A 13,649-nucleotide genomic window follows, 5' to 3' on the forward strand; every position below is an offset into this window, starting at 1 on the left:
TTTAATTTGGGAGTGAGCTCCTCGGATCTCAGAGGAGCGTGAGTAAACATGCTGAGTTGGGAAATAAAGATGCGGAGACAAAATATTATTCTCTCTCTGCCCCCAAGTTTATGCTAGGATTCTTCGGAAATGGATACGTACTAAATCAGCATACAGATAGGCGCCGTTCCATCGTGACCCTCACTCGTGGATCAGTCCTCAGTGGCTGCTCCATTTTCCAAACTCGTACATTGACTTTTCTTCCCCACAGCCTGTCACCTGCTTGATTTGTTGCTGATGATTTTGTCATGGTACTCGCCAACTTTGGATATTGTTTTCAAGGAACATAAATTTAGAACGTGCAGTGCCGCTGTAGGGACGATTGGAGAAATTTGGAGCCAGTGAAAAAGAAAGTCGATTTTGCTGGGTGTGTGTGTGTGTGTGTGTGTGTGTGTGTGTGTGTGTGTGTGTGAGAGAGAGAGAGAGAGAGAGAGAGAGAGAGAGAGAGAGAGAGAGAGAGAGAGAGAGAGAGAGAGAGAGAGAGAGAGGCGGGTTTCATATAGGGACAGCCCCCCTGCCCAGGGTCTGCTCACCAGCAAGTTATCTCTCCGGAGGAGGGGAGGGAACGCGCACGCTGAGGTGCCGCCCCCCAGCTCCCTTCTCTCCGCGCATTCGCTCCAGCTATTGTGACGTCACTGCGTTCTAAAAAAGAACCGAGAAAACAATCTGCATTGAGAGAAATAGATACAGTCCGGGTCCTATTTAAAGGGGAAGCACTGGGCACCCCGGAGTCATATCCAGCTTTATAAACAAAGGCGAAGCAAGGATTGCGGGAGAAGCCTCCTCAGCAAATATGGTGTCGCCGGTGACAGTGGTGAGTTCCAACAGCGAGCTTTTTAGTAAATGCAAGGCGGGTGGGGAGAGCAAGGGGGGACGGCACATACACCAGCAAGTATAAAATCAAGTGTCAAGATTGCAATACAGTAATTGCTGCCTCGGGAAGCGAGCCCTGCAGATTCGCGTCTGACGACTTCACAATCGTTTCAGGGTTTTTATTTGGACAGGTAGCCGCTGCCAGAGAGCATCTGACCTACGCTGGGAATCCTGTCCCCATCGTATGTGCCGGCTACTAGAGTAGTCCCCCGCCACCTCGTAGTACTTCCATCTCCTTGCCCTTTTTTCTTTTTACTCTCTCCTCCCGCCTCCCTCCGTAGCTGGTAGCAAAATGTGGCTGTGATGGCGGTGGAAGAAGGGGGGGGGGGTAGAGATTGGAAAGGGAGAAGAGAGACATCACGACCGGATCGTTCGTTGCTTTACATAGCAAGCGGTGTGGGGGCGTGGGGAAGAAGAGGAAACCCTGCCAAAAGTCAATAGGATGAAAACATTGGGCATGTGACTAGGAAGCGTGACTTTGTTGATTTCGCTCCTTGGGGCTTGCCGGCAAGGCACCGTTTGATTGATGGAGAAGATTGCGGGTGGGAGGGATTCCAGTTCACCGCCCCCTTTCTCTGGCGCTCCCCCCGCCCCCCCGACTCGCCTTGCTCCGGAATTGCTGAAGGGTGGCACCATGCTGCCAATCTGCTTGCACGGCCCATATATATGTGCGTGTGCCAGGCATGTGCCATTCCCATTACGGATTTCTGATCCCCGGGTGGGTACCCTCTGGGATCGAGGAACAACAGTGCAGATAAATCAGCAAGCTTTATTTTTGCTTCTCCCCGCCCCCTCCCCACTCCGCAGCTAATAAACATCTTTGTCGGAATGCCAGTAAGACTGCTGAAGATGTTTTGAAAATAAAATAAAAATAGGCAGATCTATAGGTATACTAAATCTCTCTCTCTCTCTCTCTCTCTCTCTCTCTCTCTCTCTCTCTCTCTCTCTCTCTCTCTCTCCATATATATGTAGCAGAATTTTAATCTGGAGTGAATGCAGCTATGACCGATTAATAGATAGGTTGCTGAAGCAGAGTGATGTAGTCAAAAGCTTGCTAGAAGGACACAGGAGACCTGGGTTCAAATCCATTGGTACCCATGATGCTTACTGGATTTCTAGTACACAGAGCTGTTGTGAGGATAAAATATGATAATCCTTTTGCTGTTTAGTCGTTTAGTCGTGTCTGATTCTTCGTGACCCCATGGACCATAGCACGCCAGGCTCCACTGCCTCCCGCAGTTTGGTCAAAGTCATGTTTGTAGCTTCGAGAACACTGTCCAGCCATCTCGTCCTCTGTCGTCCCCTTCTCCTTGTGACCTCCATCTTTCCCAACATCAGGGTCTTTTCCAGGGAGTCTTCTCTCCTCATGAGGTGACCAAAGTATTTTAGCCTCAGCTTCAGGATCTGTCCTTCCAGTGAGCACTCAGGGCTGATTTCCTTCAGAATGGATACGTTTGATCTTCTTGCAGTCCATGGGACTCTCAAGAGTCTCCCCCAGCACCATAATTCAAAAGCATCAATTCGTCGGCGATCAGCCTTCTTTATGGTCCAGCTCTCACTTCCATACATCACTACTGGGAAAACCATAGCTTTAACTATATGGCCTTTGCAGTGCTATTATCCTAGAAAAAGTGCCAGAGCTCACCATGAACTTGCGCTTCCAGGTCGGAAAAATCGCCGAAAATCGTTTGTGCACATGCGTATGGGCCTCCCCCAACCCGGAAGTGCACCGGAAATGATCTCTTCTGGGTCGGGAGAGGCCCATATGCATGCGCACAAACGATTTTGGGTGCTTTTTTCCGATCTGGAAGTGCGCCGTCGCGCTGCACGCCGTAAGAGCAGGCAGCAGCAGCGGGCGGCGGGGGTCGTCGTGGGCCGGATTGGGAGGCCAATTGGGCTGCATCTGGCCCGCAGGCTGTAGTTTGGGGACCCCTGGACTAGGGTCTTGGGAGACCAGGGTTCAATTCCCTGCTCAGCCATGAAGTTCACTGGCTTGATATTGGGCCAGTCACTGTCCTTCAGACCAGTCTACCTCACAGGGTTGCCCTGAGGATAAAAGGAGAGCAAGAGAACCATGTACACTTCCTTGAGGTTCATGGAGGAAAAGTGGGATAGGAATGAAATAAAATTGTGATTAATACCTTCTTCAAAGTTATGTGCCTCACCAGGACACTTCCTGATCTCGATGCTCTTTAATTCCAGGTGAGTGGTTTGGAGGTCAGCAGGGAAATGTTCTCTGCATGTGAAAAGAGACTTTCTTTTTATTACTTTATATATTCAAGGGCTGATCTTTGCCACAAAATCAGGTTGTGGGACTGAGATCTGGTGAAGTTACTGCAGGGGGTTCCACAGGGATAATATTTATCTCTGCAAAGAAACAAAGTGCTACCTTTTTGTCCTTGGGTACTGGTAAGAAGACTGAAAGATAATGTAGTTTTCATGTTACCTTGATTAATTTAATTCTAAGACTCGGTGATTATCATCTGCATTACTTTTATACAAGGAGGACAAAAGTGACAAATTAAAAATTTAGGAAGATTTTGAAAATTAGGAAAGTCTTTTTACTGTTGGGATAGTGTAACAAATAAGTAAACATTTTAAGCACAATTTGGCGTTTCCTTCACTGTGGTATTTCAAGGAAAAGCTGAACAGGTGTTTGCCTTAATTATAAGGCATGTTTGCTAATTTATTTATTTATTACGCCACCCTTTGTCCAAATATCTCAGGGCAGTTCACAATATAAAAATACAAAATGAGAACACAAAATACATAATAAAACAAAAACTAACCAATGACCCCCTCCCCCAAAACACATTTAATAGGCCACAAATAATAATCAGCCAAAGGCCTGGTTATAGAGAAACTTTTTTGCCTAGTGCCTAAAGATATGTAATGAAGGCGCCAGGCGAGACTCTCTGGGGAGAGCATTTCACAAATGCCGTTGCAGAAAAGGCCTGTTCTCATGTTCCCACCCTCCAGACGCCTTGTGAAGGAGGCACACGAGGAAAGGCCTCAGGTGATGATCACAGGGTCTGGGTCTGTTCATATGTGGAGAGGTACTAGTCCTAGTGGTATTGCGGTCCTTAAAGGAACTTCTTTTGTTGTACAAACTGAAGCACATACATAGCTCATACTTTAACATTTTCCCCCCTTTCAGCACTGTCAAAACCAGTGCTGTATTATGAAAATCATGGGCCAGACTGCTGACTTTTAATTGGGTTTGTTTTAAAGGGAAAGATAAATAGGCAGCACTCATCCTGTATTATGAAAATTGGGAACCCTAACCAGATCCTTCTTAGCCTTTCAATTGCAAGTTAGTTTAATGCCATCTATTCCGTCTGTGTATTGGAAGGAGATACTGTACTGTAATGCTTTTTCTTTAACTTGAATACATGGTGATGCTTTATAATGTGGGAATGAAGTGAAATGCAGCCTATTTTACTGGTGAAGCTTCAGGCCAAGATTTGGCCCACGTAAGCCTGAAAAGCATTTTCTGTGTCTTTACCTCATTGCCAATCTTCTTTTAGAACCAATAGAAGATTGTGCCCAAAAAAAATACTGTCTGATAAAGGAAAGGTACAGATTATCTCTATTTGAGCTTTCACCTGCCAGAATTGGATTCTTGGATTCTTTTTGCTCTTTTCCTCTGGACATGAAACACCTGGTTATAAAACATTCTGTTCTCAATATGACTTATGTAGGCTGAAACTGGAGTTTTTTGCAGGTAGATTTTGTGGCCGTCTTAGGTATCTATTCTTGTCCCTGGTTTTTTTCTTCTGTTAGATTTCTTGCTCCTTTTACTGACCAACTTTTAGACCACAAAGACATTCACTAGCTACAGAGCTGGCATCACTGAGCATAAAAGTATGACTTATTTTTGAATAAAGCATACAGAGGACCGCACTGCATATATTCTGGTAAAACAGATTTGGCAACTATAGTGTCCAAAAGTCCTTGAAGGCTTATTGAAGGCTGGGGGCACTGTTATACAGTGGTTCCGCTCCTTCCTCCTGGGCCGTGTTCAGAAAGTGGTGGTGGGGGATGAGTGTTCAGACCCCTGGCCTCTCACTTGTGGGGTGCCTCAGGGTTCCGTTCTCTCCCCCATGCTTTTTAATATCTATATGAAGCCGCTGGGAGAGATCATCAGGGGGTTTGGGCTGGGTGTTCATCAGTATGCAGATGACACCCAGCTCTACCTTTCTTTTAAATCAGACCCAGTGAAGGCGGTGAAGGTCCTGTGTGAGTGCCTGGAGGTGGTTGGAGGATGGATGGTGGCTAATGGATTGAAGTTGAATCCTGACAAGACAGAAGTACTGTTTTGGGGGGACAGGAGGCGGGCAGGTGTGGCGGACTCCCTGGTCTTGAATGGGGTAACTGTGCCCCTGAAGGACCAGGTGCGCAGCCTGGAAGTCATTTTGGACTCACAGCTGTCCATGGAGGCACAGGTTAATTCTGTGTCCAGGGCGGCTGTCTACCAGCTCCATCTGATACGCAGGCTGAGACCCTACCTGCCTGCGGACTGCCTCGCCAGAGTGGTGCATGTTCTGGTTATCTCCTGCTTGGACTACTGCAATGCGCTCTATGTGGGACTACCTTTGAAGGTGACCCAGAAACAGCAATTAATCCAGAATGCGGCAGCTAGACTAGTGACTGGGAGTGGCCGCATAACACCGGTCCTGAGAGATCTACACTAGCTCCCAGTATGTTTCCGAGCACAATTCAAAGTGTTGGTACTGACCTTTAAAGCCCTAAATGGCCTCGGTCCTGTATACCTGAAGGAGCATCTCCACCCCCACCATTCAGTCCGGACACTAAGATCCAGCATCGAGGGCCTTCTGGCGGTTCCCTCATTGCGAGAAGTGAGGTTACAGGGAACCAGACAGAGGGCCTTCTCAGTAGTGGCACCCGCCCTGTGGAACGCCCTCCCAGCAGATGTTAAGGCAATTAGTAACTATTCTACTTTCAGAAGACAACTGAAGGCGGCCCTGTTTAGGGAAGTTTTTAATGTTTGATGCTGTACTGTTTTTAATATTCAGTTGGAAGCCGCCCAGAGTGGCTGGGGAAACCCAGCCAGATGGGCGGGGTATAAATAATAAATTATTATTATTATTATTATTTAATCGTTCATTTTTATTAGGTGTCTGAAAGCTGTGCTTAGTACCCCAAATATCTCTAGGGACAGTTGATAGTTAAAATAACTTTTTAGAAAAACCTTGCTGGGACAATCTAGTCAAACTAAGATACTTTGAAATGTAATGGGACTTACCTCTGGCACTTTGAAAAAGAATAGATAGACCTTGTACTGTACCATTTTATGAAGACTAGGGTAGCTTCCGCACTTTGAGTCTTGGGAGAGGTACGGCATCTGGATTCTCCATACAAATGACAGTAAACAGATTTTGTTCATTCGGAGGATCATAGCTTGTGTAGAAACCTTTGTCTGATGGGTTCCTACCTTGTAAGAGAAAGTTCAGAGATGTCCATGCCTTCCCACCTATTCTGCTGCACACTTAATAGAAACCTTGATCTACTGCAGGAGTTTCAGAAAATGCCTGAGGAAGCAGTAAGCTTCAAGGTCCTTTGAGAAGAGTCAGCTTTATTTTATTTAAATTGGTGTGTGTGTGTGTGTGTGTGTGTGTGTGTGTGTGTGTGTGTTTGGACATTTGGAGCCTGTAGTTTCAGTTCTCCATGTTCTCTAATTTCACTAAGCTGACAGTTCCCTTCCTTCCCCAGCAGATGCTAGTGAGGGTTCCCTGTACACTAAATGCAGTCAGATCTTAGACTGATTCTTCTGGCTCAGAGTATCTCCTTTCATGAGAGGCTAGAGGAGCCAGTCAGAGCATTCGGCAGCACTGCAGGGTTTGGAGCCTAAATCACCATGCTTGTTATTTATACAGTTTATGTGAATGTGAATGTATCTTTTATAGTATTTTTAAAACAACAACAACAACAACAACAACAACAACAACAACAACAACAACAACAACAACGTGAAAGACTATTATTATCGTAGGCTGTGCAGTTTATGACTAGCAGGGCATTTGAAATGCCCAATTCTGCTATTAGAAGAATTGCATTCTGTAAAAATAAGATATTTATGCATATTTATGTCATTTCCTTTATTTATCCTTTAATAACATATGCTTTAATTCTTCTAATAATGCAGGAAAGCTAAGCACTTTAAATTCCCACTAATTTCAATGGGAGAGATTTTTCCAGAAGCAATTCTATTCATAGAATCACAGAGTTGTAGAAATGGAAGGGATCCCAAGGGTCATCTAGTCCAGCCCCCTGCAACGCATGAATCTCAACTAAAGCATCCATGACAGAGAATTTGTGGAAGTCAGTGGAAGACTGATCTTTGGGAGAAGAAAAGCCTGAGTAAACCCTGCACAAATCCAGAGTGGAGTCCCTAAGATGGTTGGATGGTGCCTTGGATGCCTCCTTCTGGCAACTCCTGCAGCCAAACTGGTGCCAAACATATTGCTCTACCGTACTTTCCTTTGGACCAGTCTGGCTTGGAGGTCTATAGCAGACACCAGCCGTAAGGTCACTGTTGTTTCTCTCTCCTACAATTTTTGCCCATATACTCTCAATCTGCCTTCCATGCTCTGGGTCCTAGATCTCTTCACAAGTGTAGACATCCTTTGCATATAATGCTGTTCCTCTTCTCTTCCTGTTTGGTCCATTCCTTTTGAGCAGGTTGTATACTCCTCAATTTCTACATTCCAGTCATGAGACTCATCCCACTCATCCTTCATACCTACTTGGGAATAAGTCCCACTGGACTCAATACTTCTGAGTCAGCCTGTGTTGGATTGCACTGCTAAGCATGTGGTTTGTTGCAATAGCAATTACAAGTAGCACTAGATTAGTATGGAGCCTAATTACTTCTGTGATATACTCGGACAAAATTGAAGGGTATGTGGATCATTGCTCCCTGGCATTAATAACTAAAGATACATCCTGCAGTGTAACCTATATATTCTTCCAAACTGTTTATAGCTGGGATGGAGAACCCAAGGCACTCCAAATGTTGTTGACCTGCAGCCCCCACCATCCCTCACCAGTGGCTATGTCAGCTGGGATGGATGGAAGTTGGGAATCAGACAACATCTGGAAGACCACAGGTTCCCCCTCCCTACTCTCATTAGCTCTAATTTATGCTGGGGGAATTATGCAAGCCTTCAGGTCTCACCAAACTCCCTGCCAGCCAGCCAGCCAGCCAGCCAGTCAGCCAGTCAATGTTTATTACGGCAAACAGCCAGCATATTAAACCAGAAATTCTGCATAATTCTCTACATGAACAATAAAAGCAACTGACATGGGATTTTAACAGTCAATATACAATACTTAAAATACAGGTCCAGCGGAATAAAACACCATAAAAGAATAAGAAATTTAACTAAGAACTGTAGCCGCAATATCATCATCGGAGGGCAGGACCAATTGTTATAATATGTTATTCAGTCAAAGAGATTTGCATTTTTTAATAGCTAAGGTGAAGAATTTGGCCACAGTGTAGGATACTGAGCTCAAAGAGTCTTCCAGAAGGAATTTGCGTAACGTTTCGGGGGGAATTCCACATAATATTGCAAGGGTGTGAATTTTGATAATAGGGGTAAAATGAGTCGCGATCGTTCTTCATTATAGAATTCACAGAATAGAAGAATGTGAATAATAGATTCCACCTTGTTGGACATGCATGGACAGAGGCGCTCTTTGATTGGTATACGCAAGAATTTGCCGTGTAAGACAGCTGAAGGCATCGCATCAAATCGGGCTCTGGAAAAGGCCCATCTATAAGATTCATAGATAATATTGGATAGGTACGGGGCAGCTGCCAGATTAGGCCAAGATTTTAGACACCTGTAGTTCTTAGGAAGTAAGGCATCTTCTTTTTGTAGTTCAATGTCAAAAAGCCTCTGAGTAATAATTGTTTTTGCCTTATTCAAAGTACCGTTAAAGAGATATTCTGGGTTTAGGCCAATTTGTTTGATCTTGTTAGTAATTTGCAAAAGCCAAGGTGGATAAGGGGCTGCGGCCAAGAAATGAGATAACATTCCCTTTGGGTTATAATGAATTTTCAGCCAGAGGGATATTGCTTGTTCCCAGACTTTTAATTCAACTCTGGGCATTCCTGCCTCTTGTCTTAATATTACATTAGATGTGCTTTTAGGGGTGCCGAATAGGGATCTAAGAAATTTTGATTGAACTGCCAGCAAAAATCTGCAAGCTATTTCTGCAGGGGCGTCTTAAGCATATCCAGTGCCATGGTGCAAAGATCCCTCCGGCGCCCCCCCTTCCCAGAGTTGTTGACCTTTCCCCAAGCCTCTGCGGGGATCGTTCTCCTCCCGTGGAGGCTTGGGAGACAAGCTGCACGCCCGCCAGCCATATGGTTGACGGGGCACAGCTGGCGGGCATGCAGGGAAAGGGGAGGCCACCGGCAAAGCCGTGCAGCTTCCTCACTTGCTGGGGTGCCCCGAGAGGCCAGTGCCCTGGTGCAACGCGCCAGTCAGCCCAAAGGAAAGACGGCTCTGTATTTCTGGCAGGTGTGCAAGTTAAAGCGCAAACAGAGATAACTTTTCTCCATAACTTTCCTTCCCCAGGGGGAATTTGGGCTTGTTTCTCTGCAAGCAAACCATGAACAGTAAACAAGGCTTGTTCTTGACTTGCTGCTCATGATTTGTTGTTGGGAATTTGTTGGGGGAAAGAAATCATGAGCTGGGTTCAGATCTCACATGATGCTAGACCATTGCATTTGGGTTGGACTAGGTGCCCCTTTTGGGACCCTCCATCTCCACAATTCTATGACTCTGTGCTTCCCCAGCAGCACTTCAGCATCAAGGCAGGAGCAAAGCACCCTCAATTTCAGAATGCACCAGAATACTGCAAATTCACATTTAACCACAGTTAATTTGACCAAAGGTTTAATGTGATGTGCAAATGAGGCCACTGAGTGACAATCAGAAGATGAAATGTGACAGGAGTTCTGGTGTCATTGCACCCTGCAAGTATCAGGCATTGATTACTACCCAGAGATTTCAAAACCATCAACTAGCCTTTATTGGTGTTGACACTAAATCCATATCTGTTTTTGGTGCATTGTGCTGCTTGCTTTTTCGATGATTTCCTTTCAGTGGAAAAGATGGAAGGAAAGTACAGTAGATTTCCTTTGAGAGAGGGTTTCGAAAATTCCTTGGCACACAGACTGGGAACAAAGCAGCCCAGAGGCCCCTCTGCTGGAAAGCAGAAAGCAAGGCATCACCACTCACTGGAGAACATCTTTTTAGTGAATATTTGATGCTTAATTCTATCCTTTCTCAGTAGGCACTGCCTTAAGGTTTCATCACCAGCTGAGTGGCACTGAAAAGGGATTACCCTGCCAGCCTAACCGCTTTGCGAAAGGTACTATTGCTGAAAACAACTGTCCCTTCATATTGTCCTGCTGCTAATTCAGGGGACAAGGTTTTAGCTGATTGTTGGTAGGGCAGATTTGTTTTTTGTTTGCAAAAATACATGAGAACAACGAGAGTATCAGCGCTGCACTGCTTCTGCTGCAGTAGGGCAACAGCGTGTTGACACCAAAGAGCCGGCATTCCTACCCATTATTCCATGGCTAAAGGTGGTGGAATAGTTGGCCCACAGGAATGGCTAGTTTGCTGGCCTGAGAAAGGAGGTGTGGTCTTGTTTAGGTCATCTTATGATGCTTATCTACCTGTTACAAAGCACACTGCTTCTCCCATGGTTCTTAGTTTAACTTAAGGGGGGAAATACTCTGAAGAATATGGGAACATGTACGTGATGTCCCTAAGTAAAGGGAGTTGAGTGAGAACATAGGCCATTTATCAGGGCCAAAAATGTTGGTTTTTTTACTCCCAGCTACTCCAACCCACAGCAGCTCTCAGTGGTTTCAGGCAGAGATCTTCCCCAGCCTTATTTAATTTAATTTATTCTATTTCCTTTACATCCCACCTCCTCCAAGGAGCTCAAGGTGATGGCATACATGGTTCTCTTCCTCCCCCATTTCATCCTCACAACAACCCTGAGAGGTAGGTTAGGCGGTGGCTGGCTTAAAGTCATCCAGTAAGTTTCATGGCTGAAGGGGGATTTGAACCCTGGTCTCCCAGGTCCTAGTCTGACACACTAACCACTACACCACAACCACTACACGCCTGCTATCTGAGCCTCTTTACCTGGAGCTCCCAAGGTTGTGGAGCCTGGGATCTTGCACATATAAAACATGTGCTGATCTAGGGGGAGACAGCTATGGCATTTGTACCTTCCCACCTCAGCAGGACTAACGGCGGCTTCCTGCTGTTGCTAAGGCTGTTTACACACTAAATCATTAAAGCACATTCTTCCCCTCATAGACTTCTGGGCACTGTAGTTTACCCCTCATAGAGTTACAATTCCCAGCGATCCTTAACAATTGGGCCGGCCCACCCATGAGGCAAGCTGAAGCTTTGGATGGCAGGACCCACAGGGCAGATCTTTATCCCCCACCCCACCCCTTGTTCCTGCTGATCTTCACTCCTTCCCTGGGAGGAAGGGGAGTGCCATTTTGTGGTTCGCCTCAGGTGGCAAAATGTCTTGGGCCAGCCCTGGTTAACAAACGGCAGTGCCCAGATTTTTGGGGGAGAGAATGCACTTCAAATGTGCGTTTTAGTGTGCACATAGCCTTAGGCTGGGGAAGGGGACAAGGGAAGTAAAGGCTAAACTTCCTCTCCTAGAGAGTGCTACTGTGCTGATCCTCAAAGCAGCCACATGGGTTTGCAATTTAGTAAGAAAACAAACAAAGCAAGCTCATATCATTGCCCTTGTCAGAATCACAGAACTTTGTTTTTCTTCCCCAAATTGACCAAATTAGAAAGTATGTTATAAGTTAAGTGACACAAGAGATATTTGTGATTTGTATGGTCAACCATACTCTTGGAACCCTATAACAATTTAAGGGTCCTTGGAGTCATTCAGGTTTTGAATGCCAACTGCATATCCCGTGCAACTGTGTATTAGAGCCCTAGCACTTTTTGTTTTATTTTATTTTTAAAGAAAAACAACTTTGAGAGGAGAGAATTTGGAGTGGTGAAGCAGTTGGGTTCTAAGTGAGCTCAAACACATGCTTATAATATTGGAAGGTCGTTCAATGTGTGACTTCAGGTTTAATTCTGATATATAATTCTAATATCTCAATAATAGTACATAAATACCACTTGAAAACCTCACTTTAAAAAAACCTCTCTAACAGAATAAGTAACAAACAGTAAGCCAACTAACCAAGAGGGTGGTGGTGGAGGTAACCAGGCAGAGTAACATGATGCCAATTGAGCTAGCGCATGCTCTGGTTGGCTGTGTAGTTCTGAGGAAGTTTTTCCTCTGTATGCTTGATTGTATTTCTCCCTACTATGTACAAGGCCTAACGTAAGAAAAACAAAATCTCTTTGTTTATCTGCCCCCTCCCCCAATGATACAGTGGAACCTCGTGTTACGTACCGCCCCCTTGCGGACACTATGGGTTACGAGCTCCGCTAACCCAGAAGTAGATGCCCCCGATTGCAGCCTTTGCCCCAGGATGCGAGTGGAAGTCGCACGCCGGCAGCGCAGCTGGAGCAGGAAGCACCATTCGCGAAAGTGCGCCTCATGTTACAAGTGGTTTTGGGTTGAGAATGGACCTCCGGAACGAATTAAGTTCGTAACCGGAGGTACCCTGTTTCTCCTATTTTAAGACGTAGTCATAAAATAAGCCATAGCAGAATTTTTAAGCATTCAAGGAATATAAGCCATACCCCGAAAATAAGACATAGTGATAGGCGCAGCAGCAATGCCGGCCATGGCAGCAGGAGGAGGAAAAAAATAAGACACCCCCTTAAAATAAGCCATAGTGTTTTTTTTTTGAGGGAAAATAAATATAAGACTGTGTCTTATTTTCAGACAAACACGGTACCACTGTATACCGTTTTGTTCTGTTTCTTCAGCAAAATATTATAAGGATTTCTTTTTTCTTTGGACTCCTCCTGTATTATTTAAGTGACTTTGCTAACACTGAACCCCATGGCGGTTAAACTACCTAATCCTGCTGCCTTTCTGCTTCAGATTTTTCCTTCCTGAAGTTGCTTTTATAAAAACCCAAACCAAACCCATGGCTCTGTTTTTGGTTTCCAATTCTAATAAAAAGTTGCAACTGGATAAGATTGATTGTAAATGGCACGGGGGAAGTGACTGATGGTTCTTTTGAAGAAGAAACACCTGTCAGATGATGCAAACTTACCCAGCATTGAGATGAAAATAAAAGAGGCATGATATTCCTTTCCTTTTCTTCATTGCTTATGTCTTGAAATGATCCAATATTGGGAGGGGGGGATTCCCCCTCCCCGAACAAACATTTTCTCAATAAACAATAACTGTAAGTTTTTTAAGCAGATGGCTGAGTCCCGAGTTTCCCTTCCTCACCAGAGTTAAGCAATCAAGGAAGTATCCTTGGAAGTGCCTTGTAAATCTTTTATGGGAACGTCATTGCTATATGGTTGGGAGCGATGTAGCCTTGCAGCTGAAACATTCTGTTTGCTTTTGTTGTGCTTTTGTGAGCATGCAGGTCAGAAGGGAAGGGGAGAGAATCTAAATAACATAGCACAGGGCAGATCGGGGAGTGACTGGGATCTTCCTAAACTGAAAAACACAATCAGATGAAGTACCCCATAGTCTTTCCTTTCAGCTTCCTGTATCATTAAACTCTGACA

At 45.1% G+C, this 13,649-nt stretch overlaps 1 protein-coding gene across 1 annotated transcript in view; it reads left to right on the forward strand.

Annotated features, from left to right (window-relative positions):
• Nucleotides 1-701: 701 nt before the first annotated feature.
• Nucleotides 702-13,649, forward strand: part of TMEM86A (transmembrane protein 86A) — a 29,624-nt gene continuing 16,676 nt past the window's right edge. The window contains exon 1 of the mRNA XM_035120745.2: nt 702-853. Within this exon, the coding sequence (XP_034976636.1) occupies nt 833-853 (21 nt within the window). The 5' untranslated portion in view covers nt 702-832. The remainder of the gene's footprint in view (nt 854-13,649) is intronic.

The sequence above is a fragment of the Zootoca vivipara genome, chromosome 1 (assembly GCF_963506605.1).
Source record: "Zootoca vivipara chromosome 1, rZooViv1.1, whole genome shotgun sequence".
NCBI classification, from domain to species: Eukaryota; Metazoa; Chordata; class Lepidosauria; order Squamata; family Lacertidae; genus Zootoca; species Zootoca vivipara.